The sequence below is a fragment of the Oncorhynchus nerka genome, linkage group LG24 (assembly GCF_034236695.1).
Source record: "Oncorhynchus nerka isolate Pitt River linkage group LG24, Oner_Uvic_2.0, whole genome shotgun sequence".
In the NCBI taxonomy this organism is placed as follows: domain Eukaryota; kingdom Metazoa; phylum Chordata; class Actinopteri; order Salmoniformes; family Salmonidae; genus Oncorhynchus; species Oncorhynchus nerka.
The window spans coordinates 52,626,288-52,653,052 of NC_088419.1; the positions used below are offsets into that span (position 1 = coordinate 52,626,288).

Below are 26,765 nucleotides of genomic sequence, written 5' to 3' on the forward strand. Positions count from 1 at the left end.
AAGAACGCGGGTAGTTCACATTCTTTTATTTGAACCATAGATATAAATAAATAAGAAAATACATATATTGAATGACAGTGAAAAGTCTCTGTTCTGTGCACACTTTAATACTGATGAAGGATGTGGAATGACTCCTCAAATGTCGATGCTTTCCTATCGTCACGGTCACACGCGTGTAATGACCTCTAGTACCACGTGTTTGCTGTTGAAAGGTCCAAATAATTCACTACACATTTTCCCGAATGGGTCTGTCTGTATTCTCATCATCAACTTCTCGGATCTACTGTCTCATCGTTTACAACCCAATGGTTTGACAATGTCTTTCTTTAGACAATCAACCAAATACTTTGGCAGTTATTGCTTTGTGTACAATGCATTCTTGTAATGACATTAACAAACAAAAAACTATCAGCAGCATTGGAAAGGTCTTTGTCCATTGACGGACAAATCCTAAATTCAGAACCCTGACTGACAACAGCAGGGTGTCTGAAAACCAACCAGGAATGACCTAAAAAAAAAAAAAGGACTGATGATAAGATAGCCTGGTCCCAGATCAGGCGTGACAATGACCGTATGAGTTGGCAAGACGGTATTAACAGATCTGGGACCAGGCTCCTGATAAAAGTGGATGCTTTTCAGTCACAGCCGTGACCTTCTGATTGATAGAACTTAAATCCTATTTGGGTACTGCGCATTTATATGGTCAAATGTAAACAAATATTGATTCTACTTTGTTTGGCAAACGCACACAAGCAGAGAGGAAAGTGGATGATCCTTCGGTACAATCAAGACGGCATGGACAGTGTTGTTGATCCACTAGGGCCGAGGAAGACAAACAAAATGTACGTTTGAGGCCATGCGTGTTGGGTTTTGAAACGCTGTCATTTTCAAGTTCGTTATTACTGAGACAATTGACCAAATGTAGATAGTTGTGACACCTTATTCTCATCCCATTCTTTGGAGTAAGTCATACCTTTTTAGCCTGCGTGCCTGACTTTTTCTGCATTCAACAACACAAACATGGTCAAAGACAAGCTGGTTAAAGCACAACTAGACTGGCACCCTGGCTAGTTCCTTGTAACTATTGCAGTAAACAGGACACACCATTGGAAGATACTATAGAGAAATGTGACTTATTCTTGACTAGACTTCCGAACTCAAGACATCGACTCCTTCATTTCTTGGCAGACTTCGTCTACTCTGTGCTATCCAGAGTACTTCATCTCCATAGTGCTTCAGTTCATATCCAAGACGTACGTTTATTATTAGTCCAAGACTGAAAAACTCAAGTCTTCTTTTTCAGTTAGGATTATGTCCCATAGTTCCATTCACTCCACAAGGCTGGCTAGGCAAAAATAGCATCTTGGACTCGAAGAGACTACAAAACTGCTAGGTTTGTTTAAATGGTATCACTTTTGAGATGCTTCATGTCATCTCTGTTGCAAACCCACACAAATCCAGATCTGGTTTCTGACTAAACCAATAAAAACATGATTTAATTGCATAAAGATGCATGGAACAATACTGTAGGAGATTGTTATGAGGTATTTAACAGAGGATCTCCAACCAGATTGTATTATTGATGTGTGAGCTGCTGAAACCTTTGTGCATTACCTGTAATGTACTGCTGTGTTTTAAAAAGAGGTATGGTAAGGAGCACCTGATGCCAAAGAACTCAAGGGAAAAAAACAACAGGAAACATAACAGGACATGAGACAGCTACTGCTCTTATAGCAACTCCATGTGACCCATATAGGAAAGCAAATCGTGTCAAACATCTTGATGTGTCTTTAGAAGAATAATGCTCTATTTAGAGAGAAGACATTATTACTGCTGTCAAAGCAAGCAGGCATAGAAATAGCCACAGTCATAAAGCCGATCACACACACTGTCCCTCTGTCATACCCCCAACACCCCAGGTTTCCATGGGGTTTGTGGTTTCTGTGGCGTTGATGGTTGCCATGGCGTCTGTGGTTGCCATGACATTGCCGGTTTCCATGGTGTCTCCACTGTAACCGGCGGTCCGCAGGTTGCCTAGCGAGGAGGGGGGAGTCTCCTGTGTCGGAGCACGCGGATAGAGGCTATGTTGTCCTGGGTCATTAGGCAAGTCACCAGGTCCAGACTGAGACCAGCCACTTTCTCGCCGTTCACCTCCAGCAGCTCGTCTCCCACTCCCAACAGCCCCGCATACAGCTTCTCTGTGCTGCTGTCGCCCATCTCCTCGACGTACACACCTACAAGACAGACAGGATAAAGTACAGGAGCGTGTTGCTGGTAAGGCCACACACACATTTTCACACCTTATTTATAACACACGGACAGGCAATAGTGATACCACAGGAGAGGAGTATCACTACCAACACATACACCTTACTGGTTACACACATTTACACCGGTAGGATCATAGGGGAGGAGCACACACACACACACACACGGCTAATATAAAATACAACCTTAGGACACAGGAGAGGAAAACATGACCTCACACACACACACACACACACACACATTACTAACACACAAACAGCAAAGGAGTACAACACTAAACATACATTCAACTGCAGGACAGGAGAGAAGTAAGAAGATGAACAACACCTTGAGCACACAGAAGGGGGACATTCTAATAAACAGCACATGATTACAGAACATGACATTAGAAAAGACAACCAAAACAACAGGGCAAATCCTAGCCTGTTACCAAACTGTTTCTGTTCATGGCCTAGCCTGGTCCAGACCAATGGCGAGACAATGACCATAGGAGTTGGTAACAGCACAAACAGATCTGAGGTCAGGCCAGGCAAAGCCAAGCTCTCCTGTCCTTATGTACCAGAGTCTGGTCGTCCTTTGCCCCGGGAGATGAGGAAGCCGAATGGGCCGTCGGGGGGTCTGCTAAGCTCCAGCAGAAGGGTCCCATCAGGGAAGGCTTGGGCCACCCTCCCCACAGAGCGCACCCCGCTAGGGCAGCCCACATCCTCCACACTCAGAGCCCTCTGAAATCCCCTACTGGAAAGACAGTACAGCAGAGTTGCAGTGACACATATGGGGCACCATTTGTAGCATGCAATAAATATTCATTCATTACCACAAAATCCAAACATTGCAGTCTTTGACACAGGCTCAGACGTCGCCATGCTGAGTTTGGAGAATGGACATCTACGCTCCCAGGTGGTGTCCTGAATAATAGGTCGACCCTTAGATCTTCATTAAGATTTATTTGACCTAATACCACCTCTGTAATACCACTGGATGTGCGCATGTAATGTCGTTGTATAGATGAATCCCGCTCAGTATGGCCATTAGGGTTTCAAACAAGGTATACTGACGCATTTCCACATTATGTCATCCTATAGAAAATGCTATTTTATTTCAGTAATAAGCAATGAAGGTCAATGGAGAGACAAAGAAAAGTGTGCTGCCTCGTGCCATTTCCCGTTTTATAATGTACATAATGAAGTCATTGTATTGGGGGGGGTGGGGGGGGGTCTGCTCCCTACATTAAGGTCTTTATGGCAGAAGCTCCTCCCCAGCCCACTTCCCAGAGAGCCACGTAGCTCGGTCCATATATAGCAAGGCTGTCATGTCCCTAGCCGATCAGGTTTCTGACTGCCTCTCGAGGACGGCTATCGAAGCGCAAGGCTGAGGCTGGAATGTCCTCGTCTCTGGTCTCTCCTGGATCAGCTACCGGTGCACTCACGTAGACATACACATGCACGCACGCACGCACGCACAGGCAGTGTCAACAACATCACCCGAACAGTCAGTGTTCAATTTCACCCCTGCTCCCACCTTTCCAAGTCCATAATGATGTGATGTTGCGATAGTCTACTGGGTTCCATGTCTTTCTTGTTGTTGTTGGCAGCACCACCACATTCACTCTATTTTTATCTCTCCACTCCGGACACCCCCTCAGACCCAGTAAATGGAAACTATTCCGTTACACAACACATACGGCAGCCGTCCATGCATACCATAGATATGAGATCAACGGAGACTTGAGCACATGCCAGCATTGTAATCTCCTATCAGGAAGGATCGACGTTGACTTCATTCATAATATTAAATCAGTGTGCAAGTTTTAAACCGTGACAGATAGTTGGATGTTAGATGACCTTACATTACTGTAACAGTTGCCTATGTGTATGTTGCTGATGCCATAGCTCTAATGTTGTGTGTGTGCATGTCTGTTTATGTTGTACCTGAGAGCAGGGCTGCTGGGTTGGTCTCCAGGTGTGTACGCACTGGAGCGATCTTTCTTCTTTGACGACTGTAAATTCTGGACTGATGACGATTTCCTCAGCTGCATAAAGGGTGACCCCTGGTGGTGAGAAATTAACATGACAGTAACCCTGTCAGCTTCCACAATATTGGTGCATTTAGATTTCTTCATAAAGCATAATGTTACCAAATATACTCTTTATAGCATAGTTATGTGTGAAATCATATATTTATACATCTATTACACACTTTTCTATTCATCATGTTCCAGTCAACTAAACTCTCAATATTGTTATAGATTAAGCAGAGTTTGACAGACAAAGTGGCACTCTGACTACAAGCATGGTTCAAATCCATAGAATTCCCTATAATTCAAAAGATACGTTTGACATGACAAAGGAAGGTATTCTGTCACCATGCGTAGGGATTGGAGCGAAGGTGCTTTCCTCAGCTGGCTGGGGTCTGGGCACTTGGGGGTGCCGAGGCTGGGATCGGGGTTGGAGGTGGGGCCAGGAGAGGCCGGGGGGAGGCCACGGGGCTGGAAGCTAAGCTGCTCCATGCTACTGGAGCGCCCTTTACCCAGCTTCCCCACTCCATTTAGGCCGATGGCGGAGAAGAAACGACGCAGAGAGAGCTTGGATCTGCCCTCCCGCTGCTCTGTCTCCACCCTTACCCTCCTGTGAAAAGAAAGAAAGAGAGATGAGCAACGCCACAAAAAAAAAAAAAAAAAAAAGGGCAGAGGCTGTGGATCTGAATGCAACCACCCTGTTCCGGCCCCATCCCTTCCCCTGGAACCATCTTCCCCAGAGCTAAAGGTCCATATCACATTCTGCACATGTTTCTTTCCCTCTACGGACACGTTTTACAGACATGTGGTCACCCTCACTGTCAATCGTGAAAGTAAATTCAGTTCTTACAGTCAATTCAAGTTTTACCGGTGAAACATCCATGCAGCATCTGCATGTTAACCGTTCTCAATCAGTTTCATGGGAATATATTTATTTACAGAGTAAACCACAATTTCAAACTGAAGAAGAAAAAAAAAAGTGTCTGAAAATTAACTACAATTAAAACAGTAAAATACCCTCTGGATAAGTGAACACCCTGAGTTAATAATCGGTGGAACCACCCTTTGCTTGAATTACAGCCATGAGTCTCTTTGAATACTTCTCTACGAACTTTGCACACCTAGACTGTGCAATATTTGCCCATTCTTCCTTGCAGAATTCTTCAAGCTCAGTCAAATTGCTTGGTGACCGCTCATGGACTGCACTCTTCAAGTCATTCCACAGATTCTCGATGGGATTTAGGTCGGGGCTCTGACTAGGCCACTCAAAGACATTAACCTTCTTGTCTTTCAGCCACTGTACAGTTGCTTTGGGCCGTTGTCATGTTGAAACGTGAACCATCTTCCCGGTTTCAACTTCCTGGCAGAGGGCTGCAGGTTCTCCTCAAGAATCAGTCGGAACTTTACACTGTCCATTTTCCCTTCTATCCTGATAAGTGCTCCAGTCCCTGCTACAGAGAAACCCCCCCACAACAGAATGCTGCCACTGCCGGGCTTTACTGTGGGCATGATGTTCTTTGGGTGGGAAGTGCTTTTTTCCCCCCCTTGCCACCCTCCCATAGAAGCCAGATTTGTGGACCGCTTGTGATATTGTGGTCGCACACATTGACCAGTCTTTGCCATAAAGGCTTGAAGCTCCTTCAAAGTCGTCATTGGCTTCTTGGTAGCTTCTCTGATCAGTCTCTTCCTTTCCCGATCGTCCAGCTTGGAGGGACGGCCTGATCTATGCAGGGTCTGGGTGGTGCCATACGACTTAACCACTTCTTAATAATGGTATTAACTGTGCGCCGAGGGATAGACAAAGCCTTTGAAATCTTTTTATATCCATCCCCTGACTTGGTGCCTTTCCACATCTTTCCATAGTGGACTATTTGCTTTGAATTGCAGTACTAAATAGTGGAGTCCTTGATGAACGACTGCTTTTATTCTGAACCAATCAAAGTCACGACAATTGATCACAGATGGAAGCCAATTAGCTTGATTTGTGAACTGGAAGGTGGTTGGTTATATCTCAGAAGGTTTGCAATTCTAAGGCGTGGTGTTCACTTATCCAAATACGGTATTTTACTGTTTTACTTGTAATTCAGTTTCAGAGCTTTAAAAAAATAAAATAATAATAATCTCACAAGGATATTGTGGGTTACTCTGTGTAAATAAAGCTGGAATGGTCTAATTCCATGCGTTTTCATTTCAGGTTGTAAAGAAACAAAAAGGTGAACGTTTTGAAAGGGGGCGGTGACTTTCTATACCCACTGTAGATCTTCTAAGTGATGTAGTGTCGTTTTGAATTATGTACAGTGAGTGAATTTTAGAGCAGAGGGTGTTGACAAACTGTAGCCTACCAGTGTTTTGATGAAAAAATGTGACCATTTGCACAATCATCCTAAAATCTCATAAGAAATGAGGCGGTGTTTGCCTTACATTAACCTTATACCATGCTATTATATTCAGTTCTGTTATGTAGAATACTATCATTATGTGATCTTGCAGACATTGGAATGAGCACCATTCTCCATTCATCACCAAAATACTGTAGCCTGTTCTCTGGGTAGCTGAACGAATAGAGCAGAGACTGTGCGTAAAGTAGAGAATCTCAGAACATGCGCAGAACCTTTAGCCCTTTAGCTATTGGCAAGAGGGTTCCAGAAAATTCACACCCGCAGTGAGTCCGTAAACAAAAGAAAGGTGCAACCTGGACATCATCAAAGCACTCTGGTTAGGTCAAAGCTTGGTTCATTTCCGTGATACTTTTCCATTAGAAATACTTAATTTAATTTGATTGGAAAAACCTTTTAGAAATTCTGTCCGAATCAAATCATTCAGGAAAATGGAAAGAACTCATTCTTAACGCCTCTGACACAGGAGCCATTTATGAGCAATGTGTATCCATTCACTTACTACTATTTGGTCAGAGGAGGTCAGTGTTGAGTTTTTAAAAAAGGCTTCAACTGAGGAAGTGCTCTATTTATGTCTGCACCACCACTCTAAAACCACCTTGTTTGACCTAGTTTCTATAAAAACAGTCTGTGGAAGACTAATAATGGCTATGGGCTAAGGCTGGCAGGCTGGCAGGCAGGCAGGCTGGCAGACAGACAGGCTGGCAGGCAGGCAGAGCTCCAAATTAGATGATAGCTTGGTAAAATGGTAAAATGGAACATAATCTGGGGAATCTAAAACTAACTTTCTTTAACGTCTCTCTCGGAAAGGTATTAGGGAGAGGGACAGATGTTCATTTTGGGTCAAACCTTCACCTAGGGCAGGTGTGGGCAACTCTTAAGAGTGTGCTTTGTTCCAGCCTAACACGTCTACAGTAACTCCACTAGTCAAGGTACTGTGATGAGCAGGCCTGAAGTGCTTTCATGCCAAATTCTGCCATATACAAACAGTGATATTAGTGACTCAGCTATGAGTTCTAGCCCAGCTCCGAACTCTCGATTTAACCTTGATCTGAAAGAACTAAAGATGGGAGAAATAATGCTCAAAGAATTCCACCAAGCCTACCAGAGGGCAAGGCAATCCTTTACGATCTACATGAAGAACCTAGTCATACAGGCTTCGGGTCAGTTCAGAACTAAGCATAAGAGTGTGGTGGAGAGAGGTACCAATACTCACTGAGTTGGACTAGGGCTGTCCTCCCTTTGATGCTCTGCTCTCATTGGTCCCCTGACCCGTACATCACCCCCAGAGCGGTACGGGGGCGGGGTAATGATGCTGGTTCCTTCAGGACAGAGCTCTCCCATCCCTGGATGATGCTGCTCCACTTCTAGAGGAGAGAGTGAAGAGACTTCAACATTATGAAGGTGTTCCTAATGCTTGGCATAGTCAGTGTACATTTCTAGTTTTTCCACTCTGTCATTTGCTTACAGTCAGCGAAAGGAAAGCTGACAGTCAGGGAGCATCAGAAATTCCAAAAGCGATGGATAGAGCACTATATAATTGACATCGAGAAAATATAATGCATTTTAAGTGCAGCCCTCCAGACCTCAAGGAAGACCGAATGCGGCCTGCGGATCAGTTAGAGCCTTGTTAGGACTGAGGCATTTGCATGTGATATTATACATTTTTCTAGAATGTTGTTTGTGAAACATGAATTTCTAGCTACATATATATTTTTTTTGGGGGGGGGGGGGGGGATGTTGAGTATTTCTCATTCATAGAGACAGAGAGAGAATTAGAGACAGGAGGGGAGGAAGCGTCAGAGAAAGACAGAGAGACAAAGAGAGAGACATAAACAGAGACAGGGAGAGTGAGAGAGACAGAGGCCACAGTGGGAACAATCAGATGCTTCACATATCCAATCATCCAGCCGGTGGAAACGGGGCGAACAGGCCTCGGTGGGATTACAGGGCTGGGGCTAGGGGATGTGTGTATGTGCTGACTGCAAAATCCCTGCTGGGACCTGGGTGCAGCACACACACACACACACACACACACGTATGGATGCACGCTGACACATCACTGACACAAGCAGCATGGACTTAATTACCCATGAGGCCGTGCATTTACCAATGGCCACTAGGGAACTAGAGTAAGACTGAAAACATATTCAATTGTATAATTTTTTTTTTAATGTAATTTTCCTCTGAGATGCCCGTACCTTATACTGTTTAGACTATTTGAGTCAATGGTGACTGTGATCAGAGTCTGTGTCAGTAGTCAGGTACAGTTCAGGTCTAATCTTTATTTTTAAAGGAATACTTTGAGATTTTGGCACAGAGGCCCTTTATATACCTCCCCAGAGTCAGATGAACTCGTGGAAACAACTGTTCTTAAAGGTTGTCTGACGGTAGTGAATAAATCGACTGCATTGGAATTCGCCTCCTTTGCTCTCAACAAGGCATTTACCATCACCGCCCATTGATATGTAGATCATGCAGTCACCTTTGACTTCTGCCATTCAGATGAGCTGTGAATATTAGCAACCCATGTCGTTCTCACCAATCCGCTGTCCCACACACTGAGGTGCAGTATATAAAGGTACAGTATATTAGGGCTCCCGAGTGGTACAGTGGTCTAAGGCACTGCATCTCAGTGCTAGAGGCGTCACTACAGACCCTGGTTCAATTCCAGGCTGCATCACAACCTGCCGTGATTTGGAGTCCCAAAGGGCGGCGGACAATTGGCCCAGCGTCATCCGGGTTTGGCCGAGGTAGGCCGTCATCGTAAATAAGAATTAGTTCTTTAACTGACTTTTCTAGTTAAATTACGGTTAAAAAAAAGATATGAACTATGCCTGTATGACTAAGTTGGTAGAGCATGGCGCTTGCCCCGCCAGAGTTGTTGGTTCGATTCCCGGCACCACCATCATTCAGGCATGACTGTAAATCGCTTTAGACAAAAGCATCTGCTAAATGCAATAGATATTATTATTTATAATTTAACTAGAGACAGCATCCAAGATGGACGCCCATTGTTTTCAACGTAATCTACTCAAGTTTGCATACGCTGTTTCGTGGTTGTTGCCATCTTTCTATATCCGGTTTTACGAGAGCTCTCTACTTTATAGTGTGTGTGTGTGTGTGTGTGTGTGTGTTTGTACATTGCAATGGACTTGTTTAACTATACTTGTGGGGACTTCAGGTAAACCAAAAATGTTGACCAACTGGGGACATTTTGTTATAGTCTCCACAAGGATAAACGTTATTTCTAAGGGATTTAGGGTGAAGGGTAGAATTAGTGTTAGGTGTGTCTGTGTGCGTGTGTATTTGAAGCTGACCTGGTGACGCAGGGTCCCCCATCTTCTCTACTGCTGTCCTAGCTGGCGATGGGGAGGTCTTCAGCAGGGAGGCAGGCCTGATACAGGGCATCATTGTGTCGGTGCTGGAAGTCAGCCCCAAAGAGGAACCATACTCCACGAAGTTTGCGCCGACAGAGTGCTTGTTCTGGGGGCTAGGTGCTGCCCCTCTCCCTTGGTCCTCCAAGGAGTTCTGGGGCAAAAGGCGGTACTGTGGTGAAGGCATGAGTTTGACCACTCGCTGGCCATTGGGTCGGCTCTTGGGTCCCGATTTCAGAGCTGATTTGATGGGCGTTGGGGAAGGGGGAAAGGGGGTGCCCTTGAGGCACTGGGGAATGTTTGTGGGTTCATCTGGGGGCGCAGGGGAGTGAGTGGGAAAACCCACCACCTTTGACTCTGGTTGCTCAATGGGGTACGGGTTGGGTGGCACCACCACAATACCATTGGTTGAGCTCATCGGCGCCAAGCTGTGATTGGGCCTGTGTGCTGGTGGCGTTGGTGTCATCGTGATGGGTGCTCCTTGCCCATTGGTGCCCAAAAGCTCACCTCTCCTACTCCTCCTCTTCACCTTCATTGTCGACACTCGAACACTCCCACCACCACCTCCACCACCACCACTGCTGCTGTCCGTCTCTCCCGCCGAGCCGAGGCCCATCCCTTCGCTATCTGCCACATCGCCAGGGGTTACCTTCCCAATGTATGTCTCCTTGATCAGCTCGGTACGAACTGTCCGGCTGGGCTCGCTGGGAGCCACCCAGCAAGGCATCAGCACCTTCTCCTCCCCCTCTCTGTTCACCGGGTAGTTCTGCCCTATTGGGGGTGAAGGGTTCTGATGGAGGTTCAGGTTCAGGGGTGAAAGGTTCGGATGGAGGCCTGGGTTCAGGACCCCTCCTTCAAGGAACGTCCCGCACGAGTTGCACTGCCTGTTAAGCGCCTCCTCTTGTGCCACCACAGATTTGAAATGGCTGCCACTGTTTAATTGGCCTTCCTGTGCCCTGTGGGCCTTCTTGTGCCCTCGCTCGATCACTGTTCCAGTTCCTGGATCAGTGTCCCTCCGCCCATTGACATAGGAAGAGAGATTGGGCTTGGATATAAGAAGACCCTGGGCCCTCTCACCCGCCCTCCTTCTCTGGCGGAGCCTCTCCAAGTAGCGCACCTCCGCGTCTTTCTCCGACTCGTCCTCGAAGCGGACCCGCGTCGGTGATTGGCCGGGACGTCGGCGGGGGCCACAGGCCGAGTCGCTGCTGGAGGAGTCACTGAGGTTTCCCGAGAACGAGGTAACTGCAGGAACCGTCGCCGATGACACCGACTGGCTGTCCTTCCCCGCCAGCAGAGCCCGGTGCAAGGAAGCTCCAGCCGTCGACAGCTGCTCCCTGTGGATGGATGCACACACACACACACATCCAGAAGGACACACAAACACACACTGGCACCACTGTGGTAAGGTAACACACAAACACATACCCTAACCCGAAAAAAAGTGAAACCCCTTAAAGAAGCATTCAGCATTTTTCCTCCTAACACAGAGGATTGGTTGGATGCCTGTGGGATTCTTATCTATGTTCTGGCCCCTGTCTGTCCCAGCCGCTACATTCCCAACTCTCGTTAAGGGGAAGGTCATCCCCAGTATGGACGTCCTCTCTGTCTGTATCCAATCACATAGCCTCTGTTACCACAATAATGGACAGCTATCTTAAGTCGTATCCAAGAGAGAGTGTATTTATTTACGCGATTGTTCATATACAACTTCATCTATAAACGTAAATGAGAAATGCATTTGGAAAAATGACCATGGAAATAAAGTGATTGACAGTTGTGAGCCCACACTGTTGGATGGTGGGGAACAAGATACTGCATGGCTGGCTAAGATTCCTCTGGGGAGCTGATGGGAGTATTGTACTGTGCTTTCCTTGTATGGACTCCTCACACACTGGGTATCTACCCCTGGGATTGTGTGGTTGGTGTGTGTGTGTGTGTGTGTGTGTGTGTGTGTGTGTGTGTGTGTGTGTGTGTGTGTGTGTGTGTGTGTGGGGGGTGGGGGGTGGGGGGGCTGAGGGTAACAGCTGGAAGATGTGTAGCGAAGCATTAGAGGGAATCAGTCTTACCAAGCGTCAAATCACAACTAGGAAGCTCCCTCCAAACCAGAGATATTTCCAAATTAAATCAGACCCAACACAGAAACACCAAATGAATTGTTCTTATCCAATGAATAAACAAGGCAACTTATGGCACCGCAATCACATCAATCCAAATCACTTCCAATTGGAAGGATTTTGATAATAGTTGGCTGTCATTGAAGGGGGGGGAGGCATTATTACATCATTTCTGTCATATCACCTATTGGTTGGTCGGTATCCAAAAAGTCCCATCCAATCATTCTAATCTGGAGCGAATGTTGATGCTGTCTGGTGATTGACAGCTGTATGAGGGAACATCCTGCCTTGGTCAGAGTGAATGTGCTGAGGTAATCAGTAATCACTGCTCCCGGACCATGATATTAGGATTGAGATTGGGGAGGTGTATAATTCCAGCTGGATTGCATAATGTGTGTTGTGAAAATAGACGTATGAGAGAGAGAGAGAGAGAGAGAGAGAGAGAGCGCGAGAGAGCGAGAGAGCGAGAGAGAGAGAGAGGATAGAAGAGAGGATAGAAGAGAGAGGAGAGAGAGAGAGAACCTGACATAGCAACCTAGATAACCCAATGCCCTAAACCAATTCCCCAATAGGTGGCCCGTGGGCCAAATTCTGCCCGTGGTTAAATGTATGTGCACCCCCTCATTTTCCTTTTAGAATTTATTTTATATCATTTGCTTTGTTGGATATAAGACTGTAGAATCACCAGCAAATCAGCTGTAAGTGATTTTAATTTAGGAAATCTGTTACCAATCTGTTCCCACGCATAAATAGATGTACTCAAGGCTTGAAATTATTCTGTTTTTGACAAATACTATATATATGTTTGGGCTTCTTGCAGTCAATTTGCAGTGTACAAATGATTTATAACTACAGTACCAGTCAAAAGTTTGGACACGCCATCTCATTCAAGGGATTTCTTTATTTTTTACTATTTTCTACATTGTAGAATAATAGTGAGGACATCAAAACTATCAAATAACACATAAGGAATCATGTATTATTCTAAAATGTAGAAAATAGTCCAAATAAAGAGGTGTCCAAACTTTTGACTGGTACTGTATGTTCCGGCTCCCCGACCATCTGCTTAACAACAACAACAACAACAAATCAGCTCCCAGCTGAATCCGCCCGTGCCTGCCCTAAACCATTATTATTATTATTATTATACACTTAATTAAAAAGCCTTGAAATTAGAGCAATGTAAAAGTGTCTATTTATATTTTGACGTTTACTACTATTTTAACTGTATCACACCATAATTACTACTATAGTTTTCCGAAAACTACTATTTGAGATATAGGCCAATGCTTACGTTAAGTTGGCTAATGACATACACATGCTCTATAGCTACTTTTGCTAGAACTACTTACCCAGCTGTACATGGAAACGGCAACTACATATCGTATAGTTATTGTGTAGTTACTAGTTAGATAAATGTAAATATTACATACAGAGTACTACATAATGTAGCATCTGTGTAACTAAAGTGTGACCCATAATAGATATGTGACATATCGGCATTTAAAAAGGAATAGAGGGCACTGCAAATAGAACATGCTACATTTAAAGCAGTAAATCCACTATGTGTCATATCACTACCACCTGTCGCAGCTTGCTACGCTTAACACGGTCAGTAGACAGACCGCGAGAGAGCCGCAGCACACTTTAACCGGCCAAACACAAGACAGCCGTCCCGGTTGCTCCGGCACAAAAGCCCACAGAGATTCACAGGCCCTGCTGGGCCCCACCGAACAGAAGGGAAGAAAAGGAGAGAGAAAATAACGAAAAACCGCTTTCTTCTTTGGCCTCGTTTGGTTGGCTATGATGCTACAGGTGTCTGCTACAGCTAAGCTCTGCTGGTCAACAGACACGCACACACACCGACGACCCTCAAACCCACACACATAAACACACCCACTGGCGGAGCAGCAGACTTACGGGTTGTCCCTCTGGACCGGTAGGATGGTGTGGTCGGCCTTGAGTGGGAAGGAACGGGCCTTCATACGGGCTCTCTCCAGGAGCCGCTTGGCCTGCTCATGGCGCGGACTCAGCGGCAGGTCCTCGCTGGACACAAAGGCCCTGTCGGGCCGCACACACACACACACACACACACACAGGCAGGTTAGGGGGAGGAGGAGGAGAGATGGTAGAGAGGCACACGTCAGCGCCTGTGCGGGAGAGACGCTCATAGAGAAGGGGATTAGGCCGAGCAGGCAGTCACTACTAATTAGGCTGACAAGGGGTGTGTGTGAATCAATGAGCTTTTGTGTGTGTGTGTGTGTGTATGTGCGTGAGAGAGTGTATCTTTTCATAAGCTATTATCTTGTTTGCCTTTGCTTGTGTTTATGTGTGTGTATTTGTGAATGCGGGAACGAGGGACTGTGAAGCAGTAGACCTATCTGTGAGCGGGTTTACATTTTCCCAACCACCAAAAACACAATTACCCACAGTGCTCAGAGCTTTAACCACACAGCTGCCCATTCAATTTCAACACGACACCTGCTTAACAGGCACTCAATGGGAAAACAAATGAGTGTGTTTCAAATACTAGGTGCCTCACCGGAAAGCCTTTCTCCTGTGTTGAGTCTGTGACTGGGTACAGAGAAGAGAGATATGATCATAATCCTCTTTGGTGAGGAGGGTGGAGCTTTTAGTAACAGCTGTTATAAACACTGTGTCCCTGTCACTAATTGCAGCTTGGGGCTCTAACGCGGAGAGATACAAGAGCAAAGCGGTAGAGTCATTGGTGTTTGTTTGCTGGTGTCGTGAAAGCATCTGCGGTATCTTCTAGATGTATTAGAGCGGCAGTATTTAGGTTGGGGGTTTGGGTACCCAAATGACATTTGTTTGTGATACATTCATATTTAAGCTATACTGTAGAGGCGCAGCTGGTAAACCCAGTTCCAGCTTTACTCTAACACAATAATCAGGTGTTTTAAAGCAGGGCTGGAGCAAAAGGCTGAAATACCCAGTAGCTCTCCAGGAGTTTCTACTGTACCTTTGGCTGTGCTCGCTGTCTTGGAGGGAGATTCCTGAATCCCAGTCACTGTCATTCAGCGCAATGGAACCTATAGGGACATAAATAGACACTGTAACCAGGCAGACATAAGTATAATTTCCCTCCAGTATTGAAATGGCGTTGATTTCCTTATTTCTCTGGAAACTACAATAAAAAATCATGAGCAAGAAATATGGAAGAACCGTATTAAGTTGAACTATTTGTTTACTTTCCCTTTGTTTATATAAAGCATGATTCCTTTAGCATTGTGGATGTTTGAGGCCATGAGAGTGAGGGACAGAGCAACCCACAGGCGGAAGACAACTTCTGTTTGTGAGACAGTTGCAATTAGACAGGCATTACATTCATTAAACATCTGGCCAGCAGTCAGAAATAGCCTATTACCTCCCTACCCTCTTTTTCCTCTCAAGATTTTCTCTCTACTTTCCGTTGTCATTTTTCTTTTTACGTCCTCACATTATGTTGACGTTTTTTTCCCAACTCGTCACACACCTTGACCATGAGCTATGTGTTGAATGTGAACTGAGTGTTGGGGAAATGTACTCTTCTCTAATAGTAGAACAGGTCCTTCTCAGGTAAACCCCTTTACATCATTGAGGATTTAAGGGGTCTACACGCTGTGATTTTACTACGGTTATCACCCTAACCCCGAGCTGCACCACCGCTCACACATTCGCTAAAATAATCCATGGTTTTAGGTCTAGTGGGTGGCGTAGGCAAGTCAGTTTAAGAACAAATTCTTACATACAATGAAGCCTACCAACAAGTCAATATAAATAGCAGAACAACATTGCTTAGAATCAAGGGCAATGGTGACATCATTTAGGACCTTTAAGGTTGCAGTGACACATCCATAACCTGAGTGGAAACCAGATTGCATACCAGAGAGAATACTATAGACATCAAGAAAGCCAGTCAGTTGATTATTGACAAGTTTTTCTCACACTTTTAGTTCTTTACTGTACCTCTCCCATTGCACTGGGTCACCTCCTCGGCCCTCTGCTCCCTCTCCAGAGAGCAGGGGGCCGAGGCTTCAGAGAGCAGAGGGCTGAGGCTCACTGGCTCTGGTCCCTGGCTCTTGTTCAGCATCTGCTTGAGGACGCCCCGATTCATCTCCACTCTCTCTGCTAGAGACATGGCACTCCCACTGCTGCACAGACTCTCCAGGCTGTCAGCCCTCCACAGGCCCCCCATTGGCCCCTGGGGACCCAGTTCGCCCATACACCGCCTCAGACCCTCCAGGCTGTCACGGCGTAGCAGCTCCCTGCCCACCCCGCCGTAGGCCCTGGCTTTCCTCTGCTGGCCCCCAGGGGCCCCGGCCAAAGACCTGTCTGGGACCGGAGGCGCGTCTCCGTTCAGCAGTAGCGTTTCGGGCCTGGTGGCCTTCCAGAACCCCTTGGGAGAGACGCAGGGTTTAGCCGCATTAGAAGCGCTAACATTATCCGCCAGGGGACTAGAGTTGGCGTTAACATCAGACAGGTTCTCCAGGCTGGAGCCCTCGCCCTGTTCATGTGGGAGCACAAGCAGGCTGAAGTCCAACCCACCCGTCCCCACCCCTCCATCAGGCTGTCTGGCACCACTGGGTGGAGCGTGGAACCCTGGGACTCTGCATCTTCGTCGCTACTACTTGAGCCCCAGCTCACCAGGACAGGACCAAATAGGGAAGAGGACACAGGAAAGGCCTTCTTATCCATGCCTGCCTTGAAAGCCTCCCTCCCTGCAGCCTTGTTGCGTTCAGACAGGGCCTTGACCTTGGACTGCAGGGCCGACACAGCTGAGCCCGGGGGCCCGGGCTGCTGCTGGAACAGGAGCTGGCTAAGGGGGCAAGGGGAGGGCGCGGTGGGGGTAGGAGTTGAGGTGGCAGGCTCCGGGCTGGGGCTGGAGGAGGGTTGGTCTTCCATGCCAGGTTGCAGGGTCTGGGGCTTGGCTCTCTGTGGCACACAGGGCATGGGGAGAAAGGAGTCTGCCATGGCTACTTTCTCCATGGCCACATCACACCGTCAGGGGAGCGTCAGAGCTGTGAAGGAGACAAGAGAAGAGATACAAGGGATTTTGGTGTCATTTTTTTTGCTGACTTAAAAGAGGGACTAAGAATATAGCGGTTGCTTTAGCGAGCAAATAAATAGTTCATGAACAATAATTGTAATTTTAAGGATGCATGAAATGGCAGTTTTTCTAAATGCCTTTCAAAATCATATCTGTACTTTCATATGACAAATAAATGTTAAATCAAGTTAGAATCCAAAAAGGCATACACCCTGAGAGGAAACTTACTTGTCCCTCAATAAAAAGGAGATCGCCACAAAGGACTTGTCTTTTTCCTGTATTTGTACAAGGTTTGTTAGAGGTTTAAGACAGACCGGGCCTTTCTGTTAAGTAACATGGTGGGCAGCAACATTGCCTGGCAGCTAATTACTTTGGCAACCCTCTCTGATATTCACGTTGAGGAGCCCACTTTTGTCGCAAAGGGGTAAAAACAATGGCGGCACAAAGGCTAGCTAGCATCTTTAAAGAGGTCCCCCAGCAACCAATAAAGGATGTCACAAAACAGACTGAGAGCAAAGGATAACTACCACCTAGACAACATGAACAGTGTGAATTGTGACCGCCATCCCAGAAACTGTGGAAAGTTTTTTGTGAAAAGATAAATCAAATAGGGTACTGTGTCGTATTGAGATAAATTATGTGGCACTCAAAGCTATAGAGAACTGAGGGGGAAAAAAATGTTTTACAGTACCCCTTTCCAAAAGAGATTGACAAATGTTCTCTCAACTCGAGGAGTGTTCTCTATTGGCATTCACAGCTTGTTTTTCCTCACTTACTATGCAGCCTCAAATCCACAGGAGACCTCTAACTCTAACTCAAAGCCAAACAGAATTAGATACACATCAACAAACATCTCAATCCTATTATTACTGGGTAGAGGTCAACGGTGTTGCAACCACTACATAAAAAAAAAAAAATTATTCTGCAGTAATATTTGATAAAACACTAGGCAGGATTTTTCAACAGTATGAGGGCCTCAATGGCTGGGGCCACTTGTACAGAACATTTCATCCTTGTGTTCTGACATCATCCTCATGGGTTCTGATAAATACAGTGTCCGTTGCTGTGTTAGCTTTTTATAACAACTCGGGTTAGTTTACCCAATGAAAAAAGGGACTGAGAGGCATGTCAAATTTTCCGGGCCCATAAATTACTTGCTACTCACCATACCCATATTCAGCTACCTTTCTCTGTAACCATACACTGAGTGTACAAAACATTAAGAACACCTTCCTAATATTGAGTTATTGAGTAGTGGATCATTCTTGATACACAGGGGAAGCTGTTGAGTGTGACAAACACAGCAGCGTTGCAGTTCTTGGCACAAACCGGTGTGCCTGGCACCTACTACCAATACCCCGTTCAAAGGCACTTAAATCTATTGTCTTGCCCATTTACCCTCTGAATCGCACACATACACAATCCATGTATTAATTGTCTCAATAATCCTTCTTTAACCTGTTTCCTCCCCTTCATCCTCACTGATTTAACAAATGACATCAATAAAGGATCATAGCGTTCACGTGGATTCACCTGGTCAGTCTATGTCAGGGGTGTCAAACACATTCCGTGGATGGGTCTTGTCACGCGCTGACCTTAGAGAGCCTTTTCATTTCTCTATTTGGTTAGGTCGGGGTGTGATTTGGGTGGGCATTCAAGTTTTTCTATTTCTTTGTTGTCCGGGTATGGTTCCCAATCTGTCTATCGTTGTCTCCGATTGGGGATCATACTTAGGCAGCCCTTTTTCCCACCTTTGATTGTGGGATATTGTTTTTGCATAGTTGCTGTCTCCCCGCATTTGCCGTGCTAGAGTGAGGACGGATTGTGCCTGTTCAGCCATGAAGGATTGTGCCGGTTCAGCGCTCCTGGTCTCCGGTGCGTCTCTTCGGCCCAGGATATCCTGCACTGGCTCTGTGCATTGTGTCTCCGGTGCGCCTTCACAGCCCAGTGCGTCCTGTGCCAGCGCCCCGCAGTTGCCGGGCTAGGGTGAGCATCCAGCCAGGGCGGGTCTCCACGGCCCAGTATATCCTGTGCCAGCTCCACGCACCTGGTCTCCTGTGCGTCTTCCCAGTCTGGTAAGCCCTGTGCCAGCTCCACGCACCAGGCCTCCAGTGCGTTTCTCCAGCCCGGTGCGTCCTGTGCCAGCTCTACGCACGCAGCCTCCAGTGATGATCCATGGCCCGAAGCCTCCAGTGATGATCCATGGCCCGAAGCCTCCAGTGGTGGTCCATGGCCTGAAGCCTCCAGCGGCAATCCATGGCCCGAAGCCTCCAGTGGCGATCCTTGGCCCGGAGCCTCCAGTGACGATCCAAGGTCCGGAGCCTCCAGAGACGATTCAAGGCCTGGAGCCTCCAGCGACGGTCCCCAGTCTGCCGCCTCCAGCGACTGTCCCCAGTCCAGAGCGTCCTGCAAGGGTCCCCAGTCCGGAGCCTCCTGCGAGGGTCCCCAGTCCGGAGCCTCCTGCGAGAGTCCCCAGTCCAGAGCCTCCAGCGACGGTCCCCAGTCTGGCGCCTCCAGCGACGGTCCCCAGTCCGGAGCCTTCAGCGACGGTCCCCAGTCCGGAGCCTCGAGCGACGGTCCGGAGCCTGCAGCGACGGTCCCCAGTCCGGAGCCTCCAGCGACGGTCCGGAGCCTCCTGCGAGGGTCCACAGTCCGGTGCCTCCAGCGACGGTCCCCAGTCCGGGAGCCTCCAGCGACGGTCCCCACTCCGGAGCCTCCAGCGACGGTCCCCAGTCCGGAGACTCCAGCGACGGTCCCCAGTCCGGAGTCTCCAGCGACTGTCCCCTGCCTGGAGACTCCAGCGACGACGATCTACGGTCCGGAATCCACAACGATCCATGGTCTGGTTCTTCCGGCGATGATCCACGGTCCGGTTCCACGGAAGCAGAGGGATCAGCGAGCGGAGCGGGGTGTACATCCGAACCGGAGCCGCCACCGAGGCTAGATGTCCACTCGGACCCTCCCCAATGGAGTCAGGTTTTGCGGCCGGAGTCCGCACCATTGGGGGGGTACTGTCACGCCCTGACCTTAGAGAGTCTTTTTATTCCTCTATTTGGTTAGGTCGAGGTGTGATTTGGGTGGGCATTCTAGTTTTTCTATTTCTTTGTTGGCCGGGTATGGTTCCCAATCTGTCTATCATTGTCTCTGTTTGGGGATCATACTTAGGCAGCCCTTTTTCCTACGTTTGATTGTGGGATATTGTTTTTGCATAGTTGCTGTCTAGCCCTGCAGAACTTTACGTTCGGTTTTGTATTTTGTTGTTTTGTCGGAGTTTCCACGCTGCGCTTTGGTCTCATTCATCTTAAAACGAACGTAACAGGTCTAGTGTCTGCTGGTTTTTGTTTTTTCCTTTCAATTCAGCCTCAGACAAGAAGGTCAAGGGAGTTCCTTACTAATTAGTGTCCTTAATTAATCAATCAAGAACAAGGTAGGAACGAAAACCCACAGACACTCAGCCCTGCGTGGAATGAGTTGGACACTTGGTCTATGTCATGGAAAGAGCAGGGGTTCATAATGTTTTGTGCACTCAGTGTACAGTTTTTAGGCATTCAGTCCACAGGAGTGTTTATTACTGTTAGCAAGGTGACATCATGAAATTCAACCCAGGTTCACCAAACAAACCCTAACAGTACCGTGCTTCTCAAGACGCAGGTAGCCTGCAAACACTGACAGCTCACGAGACAGTGTGCTCACATTAGAGAAAAACACAGTTCTGTTACCTGACAAGATATATATATATTTTGTTGTTTTTGCTCTGTACTCCAGCACTTTGGTTGTGAAATGATACAATTACTCCTCCTGTCTCAGCCTCCAGTATTTATGCTGCAATAATTTGTGTCGGTGGGCTAGGGTCAGGTCAGTCTGTTATATCTGGAATATTTCTCCTGTCTTATCAGGTGTCCCGTGTGAATTTACATGTGCTATCTCTAACTCTCTCTCCCTTTTTTTCTCTTTCTTTCTTTCTCTCGGAGGACCTGAGCCCTAGGACCATGCCTCAGGACTACCTGGCCTGACCTTGCTGTCCCCAGTCCACCTGGTTGTGCTGCTGCTCCAGTTTCAAACGTTCTGCCTGCGGCTATGGAACCCTGACCTGTTCACCGGACGTGCTACCTGTCCCAGACCTGCTGTTTTCAACTCTCTAGAGACAGCAGGAGTGGTAGAGATACTCTGAATGATCGGCTATGAAAGGCCAACTGACATTTACTCCTGAGGTGCTGACCTGTTGCACCCTCTACAACCACTGTGATTATTATTATCTGACCCTGCTGGTCATCTATAAACATTTGAACATCTTGGACATGTACTATTATAATCTCCACCCGGCACAGCCAGAAGAAGACTGGCTACCGTGCTTCTACATCTGCATTGCTTGCTGTTTGGGGTTTTAAGCTGGGTTTCTGTACAGCACTTTGTGACATCGGTTGATGTAAAAAAAAAAGGGCTTTATAAATACATTTGATTGATTTGATTGAATTACTACGAGGTTAATGTGCAGACTGTCAGTTTTAATTTGAGGGTATTTTCATCCAACAATTTAGAAATTACAGCACTTTTTGTACATAGTCCGCCCATTTTAGGGGACCATAAGTACTGGGACAAATTCACTTATACAGTATGTGTATTGAAGTAGTCAAAAGTTTATATTCCTAGCACACAATGATTACATCAAGCTTTTGGCTACAAACTTGCATTTTCTGTCTGTTTGTGCATCTGTAACTTTCTCACTCATCATTATTCCCGATTTATTCAGGACTATCCGTAATCATGGTAGCATCCACATTAATGTAGAAGCGTTTAGAAACATCTTCTTTTCTTATTTACAATAAAAGTGACTCCAAAACGACACAATAGATTACTTACCATTAATTACTATTGGGCACAACATAATCTGAAACAACCAAAGCAAACAACAAAATGCATCCAACAAGTTTGCAGTCACAAGCTTTACTATCATTTCAAATCCAAAACACTGGAGAACAGAGTCAAAAAAACTTTTGGAGTTTTGTGTTGCCCCTATGACTGAGAAACCAGGTGAAGGAGGTTTACACAGATGTAAAAGGTTTCCTCGTGAGGGGCTTTGCAGAGAAAGTCATTTGATTTAAATTAGTGTGTGCTTAGTAAGGAAGGCTCCCTGCCAAGTTAACACCACCCACAAGCCTCAACTGTCAAGTACTCACAAACATCCCCATTCTTAACCACACTCACTATTATTTACCCATTTAATTTAATCTAATAGGGTGTAGAGAGAGAGAGAGAGAGAGAGAGCGAGAGAGTCATCAAGGGAAATGGAAGAATTAGGGAAGCTTGACAGAAGGACCCTACACAATGCCACAAGGCTATAATGTAGGATACCATAAGGCACAGTACAACACCACCAGGAAAATATTTGTTATAGGCAATTCCACGGTAACAGATCGATGCTGACTCTGATTTTTCACAAAAGTATGCCAAACAAAAACCATTGATTGCAAAGTTATACAAACCATACAACTCTGTACAGTACAGTACAGCACAGTATAGTATAGTTTAGTACAGTACAATAGAGTACAGTACAGTACAATACAGTAAATTATACTATACTCTACTCTAGTGTGCTCCACTGTACTTAACTCTAATGTACCATGCTCTACTGTACGGTGCTGTCCAAACTTGTGAAACAGACGTCTATGATTGGTTCAGATTTGGACTGACCAAATTTCAACATCCATGGATATCCGGTGTCGGTTGGTGCTCAGTGGGTGAGAGGGCTGGTTACAGGAAATGGAAAGAGAGGGGGCTCATGGGTAGGTGTCAGTAAGAGCCGGGAGAGGTGATACTAACTGGAGAGCGAGAGAAGAGAGACAGGGAGAGAGAGGGAGGGTTTGTCCAGACTGTTTAAACACTCTTGCTTTAACCACCAGACGACAGAAAGAGAAAGAAAACAGTTATGAGTTGAACGTAACATTATGCCAGTGGAAGGGAGGGAGGACAGTAGCGGGAGACCCAACTGTGGTTTGTGAATACTATAAATTCCCATTGTAGCAAATTGAGTTGCAGTCAGTCTGTTACAGATTTTTTTGGGGTCCTTCTGTTACCGATTTAACAGAATGACACATTTGAATCACTTAATAAATCATAAACCAAATTGTTATTAATAACAATATAACAACTTGGTTGGTCTACCTTTAATTGTTACTTCTGTGAACTTTGATTATACTCCCTCCTCATGATGGAGAGAAATTCAAAAATATGTTCAAGGTGCTACACATTGAATTTTTGTATTGTAATATCAGAAAATGTCCATAATATATCTCCAGTAATATTGGAATGATAGTGTTTCACAATATTACTTACCCACCAGTGTTGTGTTTGGCTGTGATATTAACCTCTTGATTTCTCCCGCCAGAGTCGCATCTGTGTTCAAAATGTGAAAAGCTGTTTTGACTTTGTGGCTGTGTTATCTACTGGAAATTGGGTCAAGCAGCCAATGTAGAAGTGGCTCTGTCATTTCATGGCTGCTGAAATTCTACACTGTTGGCTCAATTTCAGTTTATGTGAGAAAACAAACACTGAAAAGTGTAGGATATCATTGTACCATCTAAATCGATGTGAAACATATTTTCAACAACAAAAAATATAGTTTTTTTCAAGCGGTTTGAAGCTGGTCGACCTCAACCGAAAGTAAAAGGCTCAAGCTCGAGTCTTCGTCATGTTACGAGGAAAAAGGATGCAGGGGAACGGGAAATTTGTTTTGAATGCAGCCTAGTGCTGTTGCAATTCATCTAGCTTCCACGTAGGGGAGAAATTCTAGGTGTAGTGCCTTTAAAGATATGTAGTTTTTTGGTAACAGAATAACAAGACACTAGATATTATTTATTAAAGCTGCAATTGACTGTAAAAGGTGATACACGTATATATATCTTAAAGGTGCTAGACAGGATTTTTATCATTTCTGTATATATCTGCAGTAATATTTCTTAAAGCGGCAATCAGCAGTAGAAACCATAACAAAGCGTTGTACCAGCCTCTGTTTCTGAACAAAGCTGAGGGATGGGACTGGAGAAATGCAACCACTCTCAAATTCAAAAACAGAGCCATTAATGTAAGGACGGACCACCCATGATATCAAAATGATAGTTTTAACCATGTTTAGAGGGTATAGTGTTTGTTTACATGTTTTGGAGTAAAAAAAGCTTATATTTGGGGTTCTGCTGGGGTACAAATGTTGAACTAAGCTCATGAGGCATTTATAAGTTATATTCTTCAAGAATCAATGGGTACAAAGAAAGACCTAGCAACAGCTGATTGCCCCTTTAAAACTATACAGAAGGCCAATAATTTCTGCAAAACTAAATATAAGTGTTGATATCAGTTGGCAGGGGTCTGCTTCAACATGATTGTGTTTTTATGTATTTATAATACCTTTTAAGACGTTTTATGCTTGATGATTAAGACCCCTTTTCCATCTGTTTGACCAGAAATCAAGGCCTCTGCTTTTTCCTATTTTTTTGGATGGAAAATGGTTGGGAAATATATATACAGTAAGCCTTAAAACCTCTTAGGGATCCCGCCCTTTTTTTCAATTTTCGCCTAAAATGACATACCCCAATCTATCTGCCTGTAGCTCAGGCCCTGAAACAAGGACATGCATATTCTTGGTACCATTTGAATGGAAACCCTTTGAAGTTTGTGGAAATGTGAAAGGACTGTAGGAGAATATAACACAATAGATCTGGTAAAAGATAATACAAAGAAAAAACAACCGTTCGTTTGTATTTTTTTGTACCATCATCTTTGAAATGCAAGAGAAAGGCCATAACGTATAATTCCAGCCCAGGTGCAATTTAGATTGTATCCACCAGATGGCAGGAGTGTATGTGCAAAGTTTTAGACTGATCCAATGAACCATTGCATTTATGTTCAAAATGTTGTATCAAGACTGCCCAAATGTGCCTAATTTGTTTATCAATAACTTTATTAATAACTCATGTTCAAAATGGTGCACTCTCCTCAAACAATGGCATGGTATTCTTTCACTGTAATCACTACTGTACATTTGACAGTGCGGTTAGAATAACAAGAATTTAAGCTTTCTGACAATATCAGATATGTCCATGTCCTGGGAAACATTCTTGTTACATACAACCTCATGCTAATCGCATTAGCCTACGTTAGCTCAACCGTCCCGTTGACAGGACACCGACCCCGAAGAAGTGAAAAAAAAAAAAATGATAGACTATATTTGACACCAAATTTGTTGTGCCCCACAAACTTCACATGTAAATGCTCATGGGGCTTTTTACATGGAAATGCCCTCATGCACTTGATTAACTGGAACCTGACATAAAAAGTCACACACAGCTTTGATTGGGATTGTGTTGAAAGTCTTTAAAAATAGTAACTTATTAAAGGTGTCTTGTCAGACCGGTCTTAAACCCCTTCAACTCTCTACTGCCTATCAAGAAAGACCAAAGCCCATATTCACATATTGCCTCAGAGTACGAGTGCTGATCTAGAATCAGTTTTCACCTTTTGATCATAATTAATAATATTACACGGACGGACGGACGGACGGACGGACGGGGGGGCTTGATCCTAGATCAGCACTCAGAGACACTTCATGAAATGGATACTACGCCGTAGGGTTTTAATCATCACAGATTCAGTCAGGAATGCAGCTGCTGTCTCCAAATTCCAGGGAGTGACTAAGGGACGCAGAGAGCATGTTAGAGGTTATAAGGCTACACTTCCACACCAACTTTGCACTTCACAACCTCTGAGCTTGTGTTGAAATGCCTGCAGTCACTGAACCGCAATGCAACAAGGTCAACATGTGAGACTAAGGGGAGAAGGAAACCAATTGCTTCTGCGAGACTGGGTTTGTTCTATAAGGAGCTGTTTTAGAATACGGTAATTTATCTGAATTTCCTCTGCCGACCTCACCTCTACTGAAATGCTACTAGGTTTCTAATTCACATGCAAATATGGTGGCCACAAAGGATGTAATAGATTTTGGCCTCTCCTGCCTGTATTTGAATTCGGACAATAGATGACACCCCAGATGCCATGATCAATAAATTACATTGAATGCTTAAGTTCCAATTGTCATTGAAATAATTATAGTTGGTTTCTTCCTTTGTTTAGGTAAGAGAGAGAATAGTCCCTGAGAGTGTGAAGAGGAAAAAGTTCTTACCTCTCTCCCTCCATTGGTGTTCAGAGACTGAGGTAGCTCTGCCTGCTCTGGCCTCCTCTCCCAAATGCCATCCTAAAATCTGTGAAAGCTCAGCCCAAAATTTTCTCACTGTTATTTCAGCGACGCCTTCTATTTTGAAACAACCTTCCCCTTCCCTCCCTCCCTCCCTCTCTGTCTTTCTCCAGCTGTGTTGGGGCAGTTCAAGTGTGGGTCTCGTCTCTACTGAGCACTCACTCTCCCTTTAAGTACACAAATCTGGGAGTTTCACCAACCTTCTCCTCCCCTCAACAGTCCCTGCTGCCAAGTATCCAGTTCCTCTCCCCTCCTTCCTCTGATAAAACATCTACAGCAGGCAGTGGGCAGCAACTGACTGTAAA

General features: G+C 45.5%; 1 protein-coding gene across 1 annotated transcript; it reads right to left on the minus strand.

Annotated features, from left to right (window-relative positions):
* Window positions 1–11: 11 nt before the first annotated feature.
* On the minus strand, window positions 12–26,547 carry LOC115108134 (uncharacterized protein KIAA1614-like). The gene is given in 11 exon segments (XM_029632143.2): window positions 12–2,234; window positions 2,828–3,000; window positions 4,197–4,315; window positions 4,631–4,892; window positions 7,895–8,045; window positions 9,999–11,389; window positions 14,090–14,230; window positions 15,150–15,219; window positions 16,136–16,723; window positions 16,726–17,187; window positions 26,389–26,547. Coding segments are annotated over 10 exon segments (3,525 nt in total). The 5' UTR covers window positions 17,156–17,187; window positions 26,389–26,547; the 3' UTR covers window positions 12–2,034.
* Window positions 26,548–26,765: the final 218 nt, after the last annotated feature.